Source organism: Sinocyclocheilus rhinocerous, unplaced genomic scaffold (genome assembly GCF_001515625.1).
Source record: "Sinocyclocheilus rhinocerous isolate Xijiao unplaced genomic scaffold, SAMN03320098_v1.1 scaffold671, whole genome shotgun sequence".
NCBI classification, from domain to species: Eukaryota; Metazoa; Chordata; class Actinopteri; order Cypriniformes; family Cyprinidae; genus Sinocyclocheilus; species Sinocyclocheilus rhinocerous.
In genome coordinates, this window is record NW_015625021.1 from 1,046,043 (window position 1) to 1,066,422 (window position 20,380).

At 34.8% G+C, this 20,380-nt stretch overlaps 2 protein-coding genes across 3 annotated transcripts in view; both read left to right on the forward strand.

The window, feature by feature from the left end:
- The window catches only part of asb14a (ankyrin repeat and SOCS box containing 14a), an 11,032-nt gene extending 752 nt beyond the window's left edge, over window positions 1-10,280 (forward strand). Inside the window, exons 2-10 of the mRNA XM_016562395.1 lie at window positions 606-752; window positions 845-897; window positions 2,828-2,959; window positions 3,050-3,208; window positions 4,465-4,710; window positions 5,699-5,870; window positions 7,154-7,697; window positions 7,772-7,925; window positions 9,896-10,280. Coding sequence (XP_016417881.1) covers window positions 625-752; window positions 845-897; window positions 2,828-2,959; window positions 3,050-3,208; window positions 4,465-4,710; window positions 5,699-5,870; window positions 7,154-7,697; window positions 7,772-7,925; window positions 9,896-10,074 — 1,767 coding nt within the window. The 5' untranslated portion in view covers window positions 606-624 and the 3' untranslated portion in view covers window positions 10,075-10,280. The remainder of the gene's footprint in view (window positions 1-605; window positions 753-844; window positions 898-2,827; window positions 2,960-3,049; window positions 3,209-4,464; window positions 4,711-5,698; window positions 5,871-7,153; window positions 7,698-7,771; window positions 7,926-9,895) is intronic.
- A 601-nt stretch (window positions 10,281-10,881) lies between these two features.
- The window catches only part of appl1 (adaptor protein, phosphotyrosine interaction, PH domain and leucine zipper containing 1), a 19,471-nt gene continuing 9,972 nt past the window's right edge, over window positions 10,882-20,380 (forward strand). For both annotated transcript variants that reach the window (XM_016562089.1, XM_016562099.1), the window contains exons 1-14: window positions 10,882-11,050; window positions 11,587-11,685; window positions 12,483-12,542; window positions 12,655-12,726; window positions 12,811-12,898; window positions 13,989-14,030; window positions 14,125-14,183; window positions 15,243-15,389; window positions 15,479-15,561; window positions 16,987-17,145; window positions 17,230-17,418; window positions 18,660-18,702; window positions 19,197-19,253; window positions 19,369-19,460. In XM_016562089.1, coding sequence (XP_016417575.1) covers window positions 10,997-11,050; window positions 11,587-11,685; window positions 12,483-12,542; window positions 12,655-12,726; window positions 12,811-12,898; window positions 13,989-14,030; window positions 14,125-14,183; window positions 15,243-15,389; window positions 15,479-15,561; window positions 16,987-17,145; window positions 17,230-17,418; window positions 18,660-18,702; window positions 19,197-19,253; window positions 19,369-19,460 — 1,244 coding nt within the window. In that variant the 5' untranslated portion in view covers window positions 10,882-10,996. The remainder of the gene's footprint in view (window positions 11,051-11,586; window positions 11,686-12,482; window positions 12,543-12,654; window positions 12,727-12,810; window positions 12,899-13,988; window positions 14,031-14,124; window positions 14,184-15,242; window positions 15,390-15,478; window positions 15,562-16,986; window positions 17,146-17,229; window positions 17,419-18,659; window positions 18,703-19,196; window positions 19,254-19,368; window positions 19,461-20,380) is intronic.

A 20,380-nucleotide genomic window follows, 5' to 3' on the forward strand; every position in this document is an offset into this window, starting at 1 on the left:
ACATCACGAGACGAGTAGACACGCCCCTTATTGCTGATTGGCTACAAGTTTGTTTTGCTATTCGGCCCGAATCAGTTTTTTAAAGTGTTTTTGAAAAATTACATACCCTGCCTTTTAAAGGATTTAAACATCATATTTATTTGCTCATGTTCGCTTTTAGACTCGCACGTGGTGTTATTTACAGTTTGCGTGTTGTTTGCACGCATCTTCAAGAAACGACTAAAAACACATCTGTTCCACCTTTATTTGACCCTCTAACTCTAACACTTTCTATTCTATTTTAATTCTACTTTATCTATTTTTATTTTTTATTCTTTATTTAAAAAAAAACAAAAAACACTAGCTTTCTATTTTTTCTATTCTATCTACAGGTGCATCTCAATAAATTAGACATTTGCACTTATATATTGTTGCTCTTTTGTTAGTTTTTGTCTGCTTTTATTGTCCTCATTTGTAAGTCGCTTTGGATAAAAGCGTCTGCTAAATGACTAAATGTAAATGTAAATGTTTGCAATCACGTGAGCGGATAGATAGTTTGCGTGCAGATCGCGGGTCACGTGATGGCTTTTCTCGACCGTGTTCATAAAAGATGTGTCTATAATCAGCATCCAGTAGGACAGTGTGATGGATTTGGACACACCTGGAGGGGGTTTTGACGAGGATGTGGCAACTCAACTGATGATCGAGCAGAGTCTCCTGCAGCGCCGCAAACAAGCGGAGGCCAGGAGCTCTTTCTCCGGTGAATCCTGCAGGTCAAAGACACTTCACGCTTTCAATAAGTTCAGATTCATTTGTGCTGCTGCTGCTGCTGCCTGAATGAAATCCGCTGTATTTTTGTCTGCAGGGTCATTCCGATCACCCCTGAGAGAGAGAAGATATTCAATGCAATAAAGCATGGTATGAATGGGTCAATCACACAATGACAAGGTCATATTTCATACCAAAATAAAAAAGAAAACGGAGCAAACTGTAAAGTTTTTTAATTGTATATTTTATTTATATTTGGATATTTTAAATAAATATTTTCATGACAAATAAACACATTTTCACCCATTTTCTCATTAGTGTAATGTGTCTAGATGTGTACTTATTTTATACTTAATTATTATTAGTAGTAGTAGTAATAATAGTAGTATTTTTCAATTATCCTTATATTCTCAAAGGAGATTATTATCATTTGTTCTACACTATAAGAAAATGCTGGAATCTTTTTTATTAAAATCAGATGAAATCAAAGCAGTACAACAGATACGTCCATAAATACTTTATTTTTTCTCATTGAAGTAATGCATTTTTTGAGAAGTGTGCTTGATTGCATAATGATTATCAGGACTATTAAGTTTTTGTTGTTGTTTTTTTGCATTGTACAATATTTTTCATGACGATTAATTAAGCTCATTTCCCCCAAACTCTCATTGTACATTTCCATGTATTCCCAATGGTGATTATCAGTGTTCGAACTATACCGTGGACTTTGGGGGGGGTTGGATTCGTGCGCGTGCGCGAGGGCTTACAATGACTTACAAAGATTCATAACAGCTACAAGTGTATGCACTACTTGCTTTATGCAAGCGCTATAGGATAAATCACTATACAGGATTTACCCTATTATACTTTATCGACACGAATTGTTAGGTGAAACAACAAACAGCCATCCACAAATAGTCTATAAACAAAGCATCAGGCTGTCTTTGAGTTCACATGAACAACGGTTAAAGTTAGTCGTTGTCAGGCTACAGAAGAATACCATAATTCCTCCGTTCAATTAGGCCTAAGACATAGAGAGTCAGGCAGACCTATAACAACCCAGCCACAACACATAATTGTGAATAACATGCCTTACCTTAACACAGAATCGACCACAGAGTCCAGCGTTTATATTTTTTCTACGAATCTTTGCGTTAACATGTACTAAACATGAGTGGAATTTGCACCGCAGCGCCCCCACACCTTGATGCTCATGACAAGAATAGCATGTATAGTTATCTTTATTGAAGTGAATTAGGTTTAATTCGCCGTCATGCATGAATGAATGATATTTTTGCAATTTTACACATAATAATCCACGATGATCACATTACACAAAACTGAAATTGCACGTCAAAATAACACATTGCCAATATTTTTTGAGACCCCCCCAAAATTTCACAAATCCCGTTTTCAGGGGAGCCCATGTCTTATTAAGGGGAGCCGAGCTCCCCCTAGCTCCCCCGTAGTTCGCACCCTGGTGATTATTATTGTGTGGTACAGCCATTTTTTCAGCATTAAAAATATTACACCTTTTATTGTGGCCAGCCTAAGGCACACCTGTGCAATAATCATGCTGTCTAATCAGCATCTTGATATGCCACACCTGTGAGGTGGATGGATTATCTCGGCAAAGGAGAAGTGCTCACTAACACAGATTTAGACAGATTTGTGAACAATATTTGAGAGAAATAGGCCTTTTGTGTACATAGAAAAAGTCTTAGATCTTTGAGTTCAGCTCATGAAAAATGGGGACAAAAACAAAAGTGTTGCGTTTATAATTTTGTTCAGTGTAGATTTTTTTTTACTTAAAATATAATTTATTATTTATTTGTTTGTTTGCTTATATGACCTAGATATGTTTCACCTGAATGTTCTTAACTACACTGATTATCATCACATTTAAACAGCATGTGCATTCACTTCTGAAAATACTTCATTAACTTCATGTTCTGGTTCATGCTAGTTTTTGCTGGTTTGGTGCTGGTCTAGCCACGGCATAGCTATGAAGTTCACCAGAATAATTCAGCTGGTTAAGAAGCTTCTGTTCACTCATGTCATTCTCTGGATGTGTTATCAGGTGATGAAAAGTCCCTCCGTAAGCTGACTGTCAATCAGCAAGCTATCTCTGAAGAAGACGACACAGGCTACATCCCCTTACACGAGGCCGCCATACAGAACAACCAGAACATCCTTGAGATCACATTTACCGGTCTGTCACGAGGATCCACTTTGTTTCTGATCATCATTGTTGATCTTATGTGTCAAGACAGCAGTGACTGTGATCTCTTCTGTTCATCAGCGTCTCCTGAGGATGCCAAGCACAGAAAGACTCGTCAGGGTAAGACGGCTCTCTTCTTAGCGGTGGAAAAAGGTCTTTTGGACAACGCTTGTTTCCTGCTGGACCACGGCAGCAGTCCAGACACCCTGGATAAAGAGGAAGACTCGCCTCTCGTTGTAGGTCAGAAAGGCCCACGGGTCATTCTTCCATTGGAGTGACAAACGAAAAACTGAATTTGTAAAAAAAAAAAAAAAATTATTTAAAATTTTATTTTAAATCGTATTTAAAATTTGTTTAATATGCTATATTCAGTAAAATGGGGAAATTTAGAATTTTAATAAATTTTACTCGAATACTGGTGCTTATGCTTAGAATATGAGCTGCCATTAAGATTATATGCGGTGTTATTTTAGTATAATTGAGAAATTATTATAGTTCATTAACATTTTGAATGAGTTTTTATTTCGTTTTCCATTTTAAATGTAATGTTTTAAATGTTATGTTTAAAAAAAAATGTAAATGTCTCTGTAGTTTTAATTTTATTTCAGTTTTAGTTATTTTAGTACATCAAATTAAACAAAATGCAAATGAAAAATAGTGTCTTGGCAACTAGCTGAAATAAAATATGTTTTTTAAATGTTTATTTTAATTTCAAGTAACAAAAATGTTTTTAATGGTTTATTTCTTGTTTCAGCTTCTATTCATCAAAATTTTGATTAGAATATGTAATATCTGCAAGTTATTAACATCATGGACTTCAATAAAGTTTAACACATGAAATTGTCAGCAGTTTAGCAAAATTAGGGCTGCACAATTAATTTAATTTCTAATCGCGATTACAATTATGGATGCCACAATTACGTAATCGTTCAAAGCGGCAATTAATTGTTCAAAGTCCACTTATATTATTCTGTGTGCTTAAGATATAAAATGTATGAAAATTAATAGGAAAGAAATAATACAATCACCTGCAACACACAGCAATGGGCGACAACCATTGTTGCAACATAGACAACGTTAGGGAACACATCTTTTTCTTAAACCGAATAAAATATGTATTTATTTTAAACAAATTAAATTGTACGTTACAATCTATATTCAGAATATAACCACTTTATTTGTGTTAAAAATGTTATATTGTTGCCCTTGCAGTTATATACCAGGATACTTTGATTAGTGGTTGGAACATGCAGATGTGGTTTCAAACTCAATTAAAAGTGTATTCTAACAGTGCACAAATTGTTCACCCTACAGAATACAAATATTTGATTCTTTATTAGAATTTAAACAGTTGTAAAGTAGATGGACATCACTAGCCATCGCAAATGAAGGATGACCTTCCTCTTTAAAAAGCCAGCAACCTCAAAGCCTGATTTCAGTTTAGTTGCATTCCTTCTTTATTCTTCCTGACCAAATGTTTTTCTTTTTTTCTGCAGCCATAAGGAACAACCACTACGACATGACGAAGCTCCTGCTGAACTTCAGTGCCAGAGTTAACCAGGAGGGGGCGAACCGCAGGACAGCCCTGCATGAAGCCTCCCGGCTCGGCCTGACGGATTTCGTGGATCTGCTGTTGAAGTTCGGAGCTCATCCCGACCCCAGAAGCTCTTACGGCCTGACGCCGTTAGCATTAGCTGCACAGGCCGGACACCTGGAGATCATCCGAACACTTCTCCGGAGAGGTCAGGAGAGAATCCAGATGCAACTAAAAACACACCCTGGCCAGTTCATTCTTTTTTATTCATTTTCAGAAATGTTGCTAAATTTAGTGCGTCACACTTTATTAAATTTAAATTTCTGTGATGTTATGCTGATAACTTGCAGATTTGACCATTTTTAAATATAGCCTTATTAATATTTCCATAATGTTCTGTGATTTTGAAACCAGGGTTATTGGTTTAGTTTTATTAGTTAACTGAAACTTAAAATAAAAAAATAAACAAAGCAAAACAAAAGAATAGTTGCCAGGGCAACATGTCTTATTTTCTTTTAGTTTAAATTAATGTACTTAAAAAAGCTAAAAAGTAAAATGAAATGATAAAATTTAGACATATTTAAACAACACAAAAAGATTTGTTCAGTAACGTTTTATATAATAATAGTAATAGATATGCATTATGTAATAATTATATAGTAATATTATAAATGATTGATGATATTATGAATAATAGTAATTACTGTTAATTACATTATTGTACATTTGTAGTTGTTTTTAACTGCTGATTTACATAAAAATATGTAATGCAGTGAAAAATTACGTTGAAATGAAAAATAACTGCAAATTTCAAGGTTTGTACAATAACAGTTTATATAATAATAATAATAATAATAATAAATAATAATAATTATTATTATGCTTTATTTATTTTTTATATATTTTTGATATCATTATTAAGAATAGCTCAAACAGAGAAAGTAATAAAAATGGCAAAAACACAACAAAATTACTAAAACTTACAAATTTAAATGAGAAAATATAAAAATAAACTAATTAAAAATATTAATAAAAACTGTAAATATCACATGAAATCTTGTAATTATCTAATATTTTGTGTGTTTCTTTTTTTATTGTCTTGGGCTCGGTATCTGTGGTTTGAAGTGACTTTAATGCAATGCATTTGAGAATCATTTCTGTTGCTGTGCTGTGAGTGTAAATAGTGTTGTGTTCAGGTGCTGATGTGGAGTCTCAGGCTCAGGATTGTGCAACAATACTGTTTGAGGCGTCTGCTTCAGGAAACCCTGACGTCATCTCCTTACTGCTGGAGTACGGCGCTGATGCCAACATCCCCAAACGCACGGGACACCTGCCCATCCACAGAGTGGCCCACCACGGACACGTGAAGTTAGTGTTACATACTGCATGACAATGAATGTGATGAAGCATGGTCAAGCCTTCGTATTGGGTTCTTTGCTAAACAAGCAGATTTAGTCCAGGCTTAAACTTTCTAAATAAACTAAAAGTGAAATGTTTTAAAGGGGTCATATGATGCTATTTTAAAGATCATTATTTGGTGTATTTGGTGTAACAGAATATGTTGACATGCTTTAATAATTTGATGTATGTATTACCAGTGCATACTGTACGCTACTTTGCGTAAAGTTTGGAATAATTATGATTATTTAATCTTTCTGAAAAGGCTAATCAAAGCTGCATTCATCTGGATTTAAACATACAGTAAAACAGTACAATTTTGTAATATTATTAAAAAATAAAATAACTGTTCTAATACATATCTTATATTTTTGTAATGTAATGCTGAATTTTTAGCATCATTACACCAATCTTCAGTGTCACATGAATGAACAGAAAGTTTCAAAGAACAGCATTATCACCAAATCATTCATAGGTGTTTTTGATAAACTTGCATCATTACACAAGTTAAATGGGACCCTGGACCACAAAACCAGTCATAAGGGTCAGTTTTTTATGAATAAATAAGCTTTCCATTGATGTATAGTTTGTTAGGATTAGACAATGTTTGGCTGAGATACAACTATTTGAAAATCTGGAATCTGAGGGTGCAAAAAAAATCGAAATATTGAGAAAATCGCCTTTAAAGTTGTCCAAATGAAGTTCTTAGCAATGCATATTACTAATCAAAAATTAAGTTTTGATATATTTACGGTAGGACATTTACAAAATATCTTCATGGAACATGATCTTTACTTAATATCCTAATGATTTTTGGCATAAAAGAAAAATCTATAATTTTGACCCATACAGTGTATTTTTGGCTATTGCTACAAAATATACCCCAGCGACTTAAGACTGCTTTTGTGCTCCAGGGTCACAAATAATTGTAAACAAACTTAAAATGCATTATAATACTCATAGAAAATGTATTTATGACATTATTTTTGACAGCATCCTCATTTTACAGCAAGTGCCTAAAACTTTTAACAGTACTGTAGCTTTGCAGGTAGGTTTCTTGAAGGTTTCTGACACACAACAGCAAAAGATAGAAATAACTGACTTAAAACCATTTTTTAAAACTGATGAAAAGAGCTAGTGTTCAAATAATTTGGCCACCACTGTATTTACTGTATATTTCAGTTAATGTTTATTTTATTTCAAGTAATGAAATGCTTTATGGTTTTATTTTTATAATTAACTTCTGTCCGCAGGGCTCTGGCTCTGCTGATTCCCGTGACGTCGTGGGATGCAGTGGATGACAGTGGGATCAGTCCTCTTCACTCGGCGGCGGCGGGTGGACACGCTCAGTGTCTGGAGATGCTGCTAAACGCTCATTACGACCCCAACTTCATGCTGCACCCATGGGTGCGTCGCAGCTATGACGACAAGCGCCAATCCGCGCTCTACTTCGCCGTCTCCAACGACGACGTCGCCTCCACCCGAGTGCTGCTGGAGGGCGGAGCGATGCCCAACCAGGACCCCGTCAAGTGCCTGCAGGTGGCGCTGCGGCTGGGAAACTACGAGCTGATCAACCTGCTGCTTCGCTACGGATCCAACGTCAATTACTACTGCAGAGTGAACACCACGCACTTCCCGTCGGCCTTACAGTACGCGCTGAAGGACGAGGTGGTGCTGCGGATGCTGTGTAACTACGGCTATGACGTGGAGCGATGCTTTGACTGTCCATATGGGGAGGGATCGCACATCCCGCAGGGTTACGAGGGCTGGAGTGACACTGTCATTAAAGACACGCTGGTGAGTTCGTGTCTGACGTTTGGCGTTCGATGTTTCTGGCGTGTGTCTTGAATACTCTTTTCCTCTCACTGTAGTTCTGTGAGGTCATCTCTGTCTCGTGGCTCAAGCATCTCTCGGGAAACATGGTCCACATCATGCTGGATTACGTCGATCATGTGACCTTTTGCTCCAAACTGAAGGCTGCGCTCATGGAGCAGAAGCAGTGGCCTGAAATCTGCAAAATTCAAGGTTTGTTCAAAAATCTTTATTTGACCCTCTAACTCTAGCACTCACTATTCTAATTCTATTTGACCTATTTGTTGACTTGACCCTCTCTATTTGTTTTCTAACTGCTTGTTTTCTTTTAAAAAAGGCCCCTAACACTAGCTTTCGCTATTCTTTTTCTATTCTATCTACTTGTTTTCTTTTTGTTATATGTATGTGTATTACGCGATATTGCGTAGCTTGTCAGTGAACTACAGCTCTGTGTAGTAAATGCCGCTCCATTTGAAAGCAGGTGATAGAGATTTACTACTAATCACAGAACCGGCTTTACTGACAAGATGCGATTATCAATTCGATTATTTGCACAGCCCTAGTTGCAAAATGATTCACTGTTTGGAAGTGCGAATTATTTTTATTTAGATCGGGACTTTGGAGCGTGGATTGCAAATCATTTGATTTAGTTTGGAATTTGGAGCTCTTATTGGAATCATTTGATTCAGTTCGGGACTTCGGAGCGTGGATTTCGAATCATTTGATTCAGATCGGGACTTCGGAGCGCATATCGCGAATCATTTGATTCAGATCGGGACTTTGGAGCACTTATCGTAAATCATTTGATTCAGATCGGGACTTCGGGTTCGGAGCGCGTATCGCGAATCATTTGATTCAGATCGGGACTTTGGAGCGCGTATCGCGAATCATTTGATTCAGATCGGGACTTAGGAGTGCGTATCGCGAATCATTTGATTCAGATCGGGACTTAGGAGCGCATATCGCGAATCATTTGATTCAGATCGGGACTTTGGAGCGCGTATCGCAAATCATTTGATTCAGATCGGGACTTAGGAGCGTGTATCGCGAATCATTTGATTCAGATCGGGACTTTGGAGCGCGTATCGCAAATCATTTGATTCAGATCGGGACTTAGGAGCGTGTATCGCGAATCATTTGATTCAGATCGGGACTTAGGAGCGCGTATCGCGAATCATTTGATTCAGATCGCGTGTCACAAATCATTTGATTCAGATCGGGACTTAGGAGCGCGTATCGCGAATCATTTGATTCAGATCGCGTGTCACAAATAATTTGATTCAGATTGGGACTTAGGAGCGCGTATTGCGAATCATTTGATTCAGATCGCGTGTCACAAATCATTTGATTCAGATCGGGACTTAGGAGCGCGTATCGCGAATCATTTGATTCAGATCGGGACTTTGTAGCGCATATATTGAATCATTTGATTCAGATCGCGTGTCACAAATCATTTGATTCAGATCGGAACTGCAAAGTGCGTATTGTGAATCATTTGATTTAGATCAGAACTTCGGAGCGGGTTTGGGAATTGAATGCTTCTCGATCTGCGCTCCGAGTCCTGATCTGAAATAATGGTTAGTGAGTACAAATCATTTGATTCAGATCGGAACATTAAAATCATGAATCGTTTGATTTATACCGGAACTTCTGACCGGGTTTGCGAATCATTTTGCAAATTGAATGATTGGCGATCCACGCTCTGATTCCTGATCTGAAATGATGGTTTGCGAATTGTTTTTCAGATCGGGACTTCGGCGCCTGTATCGCGAATCATTTGATTCAGATCAGTGCGGGTTCGCGAATCTTTTTTCAGAGGAGTGACAAAAACAGCAACTCACTTCAATGTCTGACTTATTTATGTCCATAAGCTTTTTGTGAAATTTGGATGAAGTTATTAATCTGTGGTTTGAGCACTTCATATTTAAGGAGAGAACTATAGTTTCCAAAGTTGGACATCACTTGTTATGATTTTCAAGCGTGTAGAATTTAGTAGGGACACTATGACATGTTCCTACCAATATCAGCCACTACTAAATTGTCCCTAGCAATAATTTTGATCAAACAATGTCCCCATTGGTATGTCCAAAATCAAACCCACACCTTTGTGCAAAATATATGAACTCTGCTGTGTAATTGTTTTTTCTCTGCTTTCATTTTTGACTAGTTTTGTTTCTTCACAGAGAGCGTCCGCTGTCTGCAGCATCTCTGTCGGCTGAAGATCAGGGCTTGTTTGGGTCGGTTGCGTTTGAGAGCTCCGATCTTCATGAGCTTCCTTCCATTACCAGACCGACTGAAGCAATACATCCTATACAAAGAATATGATCTCTATGCTCAGAAATGCCAAACGCAAAGCAAATAAACCAAAACACACACCTGTAGAAACACACAATTACAGCTCAGCACAAGTGTAATGGACACTCCATGACAGACGTCTTGTCCAGAATTATGTGCATATTCTTTAAATACAGTTAATATGAAATATGAAAAGAGTCTTAATGTTAACGAATATGTATAGAACTCAATAATTTGTTCAAATAAATAAATAAATATTTGTTTTAATAAAAATATAGCCATTAATGCATTTGTTTATGAAAAAAGTGGTCTTTTTGGAAGCATATCTGTGTAAAAAAACATTTTTTATCTATATAGAAATAACGTTTAGGAGGCTAAAGTTTTTATGCATTTATTTTTTAACAAATGAAAATAAATTAGAAATGATTTAAAAGGTTGCCTCATAAATTGTTATTTTGATAATATTTAACCTATATTAACAACTCATGATCAACACTATTTCATTTTTTCCCACACCTTTCCACACAAACATCTCATGTAATTTTTATAAGAGCCACACTTTTCCTTGTTATGTTTTGTTTTATTTTTCCTTTATTGAAATACAACATTTGACAAATATTGAACAGCTATCAGCCTGCCATACTTCTGAAAGGTTTTTAATGAATTTATAAATATTATAAAGTGTATGAGTGAATCGGAAAAAAAATAAAATTATGGATGAAATATTTCGCTAATATAATAATATTATTAACCATCAGAGAGCCACGAATGGCTTTTATTTCTTATAAACAAGCGCGGACGTCATCATAAAATCCACAGCGCCTCGGCCAATCAGCGGGCGGGAGGAGGCGGGACTTCCGCGTTTGTGGGCGGATCCGGGTGGGAGTTGATTGTCAGGACTAAAGCGAAGATCAACTTCATAACATTGTGATTTTTGTTTCTGAATAATAATCTAAATAGCTCGTTGCGCTCGCGGTAAATCTGCAGTCATGCCGGAAATCGATAAATTACCGATAGAGGAAACTCTGGAGGACAGTCCGCAGGTAAATCAGCAGCATTTAGCCAGCAAGCTAACAGAGATAAATAAACAAACACTGATCATAATAAACATCTGCTGCTCTCGCTTCTCACGCTGTTAAACACAGCGGATCATGAGTTTGTCCGTGTTTCTATTCATCCTGATGGTTTGATCTGATTGATTCTGTCTGATTTTGAGCTCTTTAGCTTTTGATGGGTGGTGGTTTGGATTTGGCAATGATCAGTTATTAGAAAACTGATGTCAAAAATATAAAAGAAAACTACAGTAAGATGGTCTAAACATTGCTTTACTTACACAATCAATGTTGTAATTAGAGATCAGATTGAAACTCATCAAGAGGTGTTCACATTTGATTCTGAGTCACTCTGGTGTGAAAACAGTTTTAGTGTGTCACACTGAGTCTGAAATCTCACAATTGAGCTTCAAGAATAAAGTCCGAGGCCTTGTTTTACATGCATCCACCATTTGTTAATAAACAACACATTTTATGATAGTAATAACATATTGAAGTCATGTCTGAACAGTGCTGGTGTGTTTCAGACTCGCTCTCTGCTCGGTGTGTTTGAGGAAGATACAGCAGCTATATCCAGTTATTTCAGTCAGCTCTTCAAAGCCATGCAGAGAATCTACGACGCCCAGGTGAGAACATGGTATATGATATATGCTCGGTAATCACATTATAATAGTGACTGTAACTTAAGATCTTGTCATGATCACATTGCATACCAAATCCAAAAGATCATATTGTGGATAAGGAAAACTAAACCCATTTTTAGGGCCATTATAATAATAATAATAATTATTATTATTAATAACAATAATATATTATTGTAGTTGTTGTTAATAATATTTAAAAGAATAATACATATTTATTACATGAGATAACATATATTATTACTATAAATTATTATTAATAACTAAAATATAAATAATAAATATTCATATTATGAGATATAATAATTCTATTGTATTGTATTTATATTCATATTAAATTATTATAATTGTCAATAATAATAACAATATTAATAATAATGTAATTAAAATAATAAATATTCATTATATGAGATACAATAATACTATTGTATATTATTGATATTATTATAAAATTATTATCAATGCTAATATCAGTACATTAATAAGAATAATACATATTCATTAGATTATATGAGATGTAATACTATTATACATTATTGATATTTTAAAAATTGTCATTATTAATTAATGATTTTGTATAAAATAAAATCATATTATTAATAATACAAATAATAAGTAAATAAAAACGAATATTCATAATATTAAATAATATTAAATAATGAACAAATATTAATAATAATAAAAATATTATTATTTTTATTTTTCATGCATAATCTAATTATTTTTTATGACTTTGGGGTAAAAATTATTTGTATTATTGTTTGTGTGCTTCTCTTTTTCAGAATGAACTGAGTGCTGCCACACATCTGACGTCTAAATTACTGAAAGACTATGAGAAACAGGTGATTTCTGCCTTTTGATCATTTTATTCATAGTATCTCAGCTTTCTTCAGTTCTCTTTGTGTATATGGAGTGATATAGTTGAATGGTATGACATCTGTCTCTGTTGTGCAGCGTTTTCCTCTGGGAGGTGAGGATGAGGTCATGAGCTCCACTTTGCAGCAGTTTGCTAAAGTCATTGACGAGGTCAGAACATCATCAGTCACTAATGAAGGTCCTGTGGGAGTGTGTGTGTGTGTGTGTGTGTGATTTCACTGTGTTTTCTTTCAGCTCAGCTCGTGTCACGCCGTTCTCTCCACACAGCTCGCAGACGCCATGATGTTCCCCATCACACAGTTTCAGGAGAGAGACCTGAGAGGTAGGAGACAGCAGTGCATTGTGGGCTAGAGCGTTCTAGAATCTAAGAATTATTTTTTCCAATTTTATTTAAACTTTAAAAAAAAATTTTTTTTGTCTATATAGTTTTATTAAAGGGGTCATATTATGCTTTTTTAAAGATCATTATTTTGTGTATTTGGTGTAACAGAATACGTTGACATGCTTTAATGTTCAAAAAACACATTATTTTTCAAATACTGTACATTATTGTAGGTCCTCTATGCCCCGCCTCTCTCAAACACGTCATTTTCAACAAAGCCCTCAGTTTGAGTTATTTTAGTGTAACAATTTTTTTATATATTTTTAAAAAATTATTTTAGTCTAAGTAATTTACCTATATATTGATGTTTCATGCCCATTTAGTAATTTAATTCTTAAGCAGCTGTGTAATACAGTGACATTTTGGAATTACAGAGATACTATTATAATTTTTATTAATATTTAGAATCACTATTTATTTATATTTTTTCTTTTAATTTTACTCAAAATTTTATTAATTTTATTGTTTTATTGGCCGTTTTTTTATACGTCTATATACTTTTATTAAGTTTTAGTTATTTTAGTACATCAAGTTAAAACGTGTCACCTTCACAACTGGCTGATTTTTTAAAATATAGATTTTATCGTACTTATATAATTTGTATTTTATTATTTTATTTTATTTTCCATTTTCATTTTAATATTAGTTAAAGATTTAGTTGTTGTTGTTTTTTGGTCTTTTTGTAGTAGTTTATTTTTTTTTTCAAAGTGTCTATATAGTTTTAATTTTAATTTCAGTTGTAGTTTTAATTATTTTAGTATATCAAGTTAAACTAAATAAAATGAGCAATGTTGTCTTGGCAACTAGATGATTTTTTTACTAATATATTTTGATACTTTACTATATACTTTTACACTTTGTACTTTTTTATTTCAGTTAATGTTTATTTTTATTTCAAATAAGGAAACTGATTATTTAGGAGTTTTGGATTTATTTTAGTTTGACTATAATAACCCCAGTGTAATAATCTGACTGACTGTGCATTATCTCTTACATAACACATTTATTTTCCTCCTCTAATTATCTCTAGAAATTGTCATCCTGAAGGAAGTGTTTCAAATTGCAAGTGATGGTAAGCACTTAATTTTTTTCTACATAATTGCTGCATCATATGATAATGTAACCATTACTTTTTGCTTCATTATGTGCAACATATTTGATTTCAGATCACGACACAGCCGTCAACAGATACAGTCGTCTGTCTAAACGAAAGGAGAATGAGAAGGTGTGGCGTTTTGAGAATTCACAGTGTTTTATGATTGACAGCTGCTTGGTTTGCAGTCTTCATACTGACACAGAAGAGTGTAATGTGTGTGTGTGTGTGTTTATTGCTGAAAGCGTGTGTGTTTTAATGTGCTCATTTAATAACACACACACTGAGAGTTGGCCAGACCGCCGATAGATGAGCATCTGCTCCTCTGTGTCCTTGTCTAGGACAAAAAAAAAGAAAATATAAGACAAATATCTCACTATTCAGTGGATAAAAGTCAAGATAAAGTGAAAAAACTTTTCGTACTTTCTTAATGCACATTTTGATCCTATTGTGAACGATTCATCAGTGCATGTTATTCCAAATCATGTTCTTACATCAAATTTGCTCCAGTTTATTTTAGTGTCATTGACATACTACTGTATTTTTGTTAATATTTTGAATTAGATTTTATTTTTATGTTTCTGCTTTTGTTAATTTTGGGCTAACATTTTAGTAATTTTGTTGTATTTAATTTTTTTATTGTATAGTTTTAATGAATTTTTATTTCAGTTTTAGTTATTTTAGTACATCAGGTTATCAAACTAAATGAAAAATGTTGAATGGGAAACTAGCTGATATATATATATATATATATATATTTTTTTTTTTAAATATTTGTTAACATTTATTTTATTTCTAACAACAATAATGTTTTTATGGTTTTAGTTTTTTTAAATATAGTTTTAATAACCCTGATTTGCTCATACTTTAATTAATTATTAAAAAAATATTTAATAAACTTTTCACTGATGACACCAAGGACTTTTTTTTTTGAACAGCACCGGAAAAAAATTGGTGTAGAAACAATTTTTGCTCAGAAATTGCTAGAAATTTCACAAACAACAAAGAAAAAACAAGTAACATTGAACTGAACTTTTTCAAAAGACTGAAATAGTATTTTCTTGTAAAGCGTACAATAATCTTTGCTTTATTCAGTGTATAGAGAGACTTTTCGCCATCCCAAAAATTCCAAATTGTTAATATCATGTCCTGCCCTACATTTAACTGCTGTCATGCATGCGTTCACTGCAGGTGAAGAATGAAGTGATGGAGGACGTCTACACGTCCAGGAAAAAACAGCACGAGACCATAATGCACTACTTCGCATCGCTCAACATGCTGCAGTACAAGAAGAAGATCGCGCTGCTGGAGCCGCTGCTGGGATACATGCAGGCGCAGGTGTTCATACAGCTGTCAAACATGAACTATAATAACCACATCTGATAATAGAGTCCTTTTATAATTCATTATTGTTTGCTTTTCATCAGATCAGTTTTTTCAAACTGGGATCAGAGAATCTGACGCAGCAGTGGGAGGAGTTTCTCACCAACATCGGAACCAGTGTGCAGAAGTGAGTTTCAACCAATGCTGGTATTGTTCACTGTTAAAAAATATTAACTGATGTAAAGATTTGTATTAGATGAGAATTTAACTTAAAAAAAAAAAAATCAGAAATGTTGCAACTGAGGTACTAAAACTATTAAAACTAAAACAGAAAAATATACTGTATAAATTATATTTATTATATAGCAGAATAATAAATAAAATATAAATATTATTATAAATGTATATATTATTTATAAATATAAATAATAACAAATATAAAAAATAATAAAAATGACAGGACATAAAATGACTAAAACAAACTAAAATTAAAGTGAAAAGTGCAAATATAAAAACTTAATATATAAATAATGCTATTTCACCATAAACAGGTCGAATGCATCTGGCATAATACATCACAACACGTTTATAGAACTTTATCATTTTATGGCATGTTAGTTGTGTTATAAGTATTGATTTAAGTATTTTTTTAATAGGGAAGCACATATCAGTATCGGCCTGATTAGTTTGGTTAATTATCAGCAACATATTACAATATTGTAAACAGATGATATCAGAGCTTATTTTTCTAATTCAAACTGTATTGCTTAGGATAGGTAATAAACAATTAACTATTTATTTATTTTTATACCTGATTTCAATGTTAACAGTGGAAAAGGGCAAAACAGTACAGATTTATGTTGTATCTGTTATGTCATCATATCAGTTGCATTACATAGAGCTAATTATGATAATTATGATAAAATAATTTTAGTATGTACAGTACCGTTCAAAAGTTTCAGGTCAGTATAATTTTTTTTAATAAGAAATTAATACTTTTATTCAACAAGGGTGCATTATATTGACCAAAAGTGACAGTAAAGACATTTATAATATTACAAATGATTTCTATTTCAAATAAATGTTTAAGTTTTTCTTGAGCAGCATATTAGAATGATTTCTGAAGGATCATGTGACGCTGAAGACTGGAGTAATGATGATGAAAATTCAGCTTTGATCACAGCGATCAATTACATTTTACAATATATTCACATAGAAAACAGCTATTTTAAATTGTAATATTTCATAATATTACTGTTTTTGGTCAAATAAATGCAGCCTTGGTGAGCAGAAGACACTTCTTTCGAAAACACCGAAAAGCAAAACTTTTAGACAGTAGTGTATCTTATATTTTATACAGTATGTACAGTATTGCACACTATCGTTCCTGTTAATGTTTAACTTTCTTTTTTGCGAGTGTTCCTGTCAATAAAATATTATTTGCATGTTATTTGCATAAAAGCACATTTCAGTTGTTAATTTAACAAGAAAGTGCAATAAATAAATGTAGTTTGTTTGCATGTGTTCTATTGCAAATGAGAAAACTAGTTAATGGATTACTCCAAAATGTCACTATTTTGTGAGTCTGAGTTTCTTCTCTTCTTGCTCGTAGTGTTCGCAGGGAAATGGGCAGCGACGCTGAAGCAACGGAGCAGACGATTCAAGACCTAAAAGCAGCCAGTGACCCGCTCTACATGCCTGACCCGGACCCCAACAAGATCCCGGTGAACCGCAACCTGACCCGCAAAGCTGGCTACCTCAACACTCGCTAGTACGACAGCTACCGAGTCAACATTTATATACTGTACAGTACAGTCGCCTGCATTTCTAATCATCTCATGCTTCTCCCCGCCAGCAAAACGGGTCTGGTGTCGTCTACCTGGGAGCATCAGTATTTCTTCACGCAGGGAGGAAACCTCATGAGCCAGTTGCGTGGAGACGTGGCCGGAGGTCTCGTTATGGACATCGACAACTGCTCCGTCATGGCGGTGGACTGTGATGACCGGCGCTTCTGCTTTCAGATCACAGCGTTTGATGGCAAGAAGTAAGATTTTCAGCGCACAAATCTATCTTGTACTGATCTTACTATTGCATATACATAGAGTAGCGCGCGTTAGGTGTCATTTAATCTCATTTCAGATAAACCAACCTAAGTGTGTAAAAACTGGAAATGTGGTTGATTGCTTTACATGTCAATCCAAAAGTTTCTGTCTTTCCTCAATAGGCGGTTTTTGTTCAGAATTTGATTTCTACAGTAATTTAACTGAAACTGTTACTGAAATTATGTTTGCCAGTTACTTTGAAAATTTGCTGAAAATGTCCTCACCCTAAGATCATCCAAGATGTAGATGAGTTTGTTTCTTCATCAGATTTGGAGAAATGTAGCATTGCATCACTTGCTCAGCAATGGATGCTCTGCAGTGAATGGGTGCCGTCAGAATGAGAGTCCAAACAGCTGATAAAAACATCACAATAATCCACAAGTAATCCACACCACTCCAGTCCATCAGTTAACATCTTGAAATGTTAGAAAAAAGCTGAAACAAATCCATCATTAAGACGTTTTTAACTTTAAACAATTACTTCCAGCTATAATATGAGTCCTCTATCCATAATATTGCTTTCTCCAGTGAAAAAGATGTCTGGTCTGAATCAGGAGAGAAATCTGCACAGATTAAGCACCATTTACAAGCCAGAACAGCTCAAAACAAATATGTGGCTGGATTTTGATGTGAGAGACAGCAAGCGTTATTATGGATTATGGACTTGTATTTTAGCCAGAAACAACAGTTTGAATTAAAAAAAAAAATCTTAATTATGGACAGCTTTTGACTTCACAAGATGTTAGCTGGTGGACTGGAGTGGTGTGGATTACTTGTGGATTATTGTGATGTTTTTATCAGACTCTCATTCTGACGGCACCCATTCACTGCAGAGCATCCATTGGTGAGCAAGTGATGCAATGCTACATTTCTCCAAATCTGATGAAGAACCAAACTCATCTACATCTTAGATGGCCTGAAGGTGAGGGTGGAAATCTAAAATCCCCAAAATGGTTTGGTTACTTTTCCTGTTCTTCTGGTATTAGTGTAGTAATGAGAAATGTAAACACTACAGTGCTAAAGTGCTGCCAGTGAATTCTCAAGTGCTGATCCGGTTTAAACTCGATTGAATATTTATTAGGCGAGTAAATGGCTGTCTTATCCTTTCTCAGTACATCTGCCAGTTATTGAGTCATTCTGAGTCACTGCTTTCAGTGAATGGCTGTTTCTCTGTGTACCGCAGGGCCGTCATATTACAGGCGGAGAGCAGGAAAGACTGTGAGGAGGTGAGGGGACTGTGTTTGATTGAATCTCGTTCACTTGGAGATCCCTCTTTGAAAAACAAAGAACATTTAACCACAAAATAAAATAAATTATAATTACATTACTGTTCAAATGTCTGGGGTTAGAAAGATTGTTTTGAAAGAAATTACTACTTTTATTCAGCAAGGATGCATTAAATTGATCAAAAGTGGCAGTGAAGACATTTATAATGTTACAAAAGATTTCTATTTCAGATAAATGCTGTTGTTTTGAACTTTCTATTCATCAAAGAATCCTACAAAATGTGAGCTTACAAAAAATATAAAGCAGCACAACTGTTTTCAATATTGATAATAGTCATAAATGTTTCTTGAGCAGCAAATCAGCATTTTAGAATGATTTCTGAAGGATCATGTGACACTGAAGACTGCAGTAACGATGCTGCAAACATGCTTTTAATTGGCTTCAACAGATTCACCAATTAAAAATATTTGAAATGGTTTTTCTTTTGTTTTAGTGGATTGCAACAATAAACAACATCTCTAAGAGGATATACCTCAGTGAAAACCCAGAGGTGAGTGTGGAATTCAGATTTACTCTCACCGTCATACATGAAAACCTAAACCTCTGCAAATATAATAAAATAACGATTTAGAGTCAGTCATTGTTAATGTTTCTTGTGTCGGCAGGAAATCGCAGCGAGAGTGAATCAGTCGGCTCTGGAGGCTGTAACACCTTCACCATCTTTCCAACAGCGGAACGAGAGTTTCAGACCGAGCACGTGAGTTGTCAGCACAACATCTCACTAATAGAAATACTTTACCCTAAAATGAAATTAGCTGAAAATGTCCTCACCCTCAGATCATCCAAGATGTAGATGAGTTTGTTTCTTCATCAGATTTGGAGAAATGTAGCGTCACATCCCTTGTTCACCAATGGATCCTCTGCAGTGAATGGGTGCCGTCAGAATGAGAGTCCAAACAGCTGATAAAAACATCACAATAATCCACAAGTAATCCACACATCACTCCAGTCCACCAGTTAACATCTGGAGAAGACAAAAGCTGTGTGTTTGTACAAATCCATCATTAAGACGTTCTTAAAGCTGCAGTCCATAACTTTTTTTGTTCAAAATTTACAAAATTAATATAATAAGTGAATAATAATAATAAACTTCAAACGACTTCCTCCAGTGAAAAAGTCATCTCGTCTGAATCAGGAGCGAGATCTGCACAGATCAAACACTTTTTACAAGCCAAAACAGCTCTAAACAAATATGAGGCTGGATTTTGATGTGAGAGACAAAAGTAGATGGACTTTTTCACTGAAGGAAGTGTTATTATAGATTATGGACTGATATTTTGTCCTGAAATGATGGTCTGAAGTTAAAATGATCTTGATGTGTTTAATTTTTACTCGGGGTTGCACCGACTAATCGACTTGTCGACTTGTCGACTTCAATGCTCTGCCATGACGCTTTAAGCTTGACGTCGACTAGTCGCTGGTCCTGTAGAGGGCGCAACAGGATAAGAAATCTTTGAAGGACTTCCACATTTACGCTCTGTTTCCAAACAGTTCAAATGACAAATAAATGCATACTCTGAAAGCGCTCCACAAGACATGTGTGATTATATTACTGGATGCTCAAAATCGGGAGAATGCACGTTTTAAACAGCTTATTGCACAGGTAAGTTAATCGCC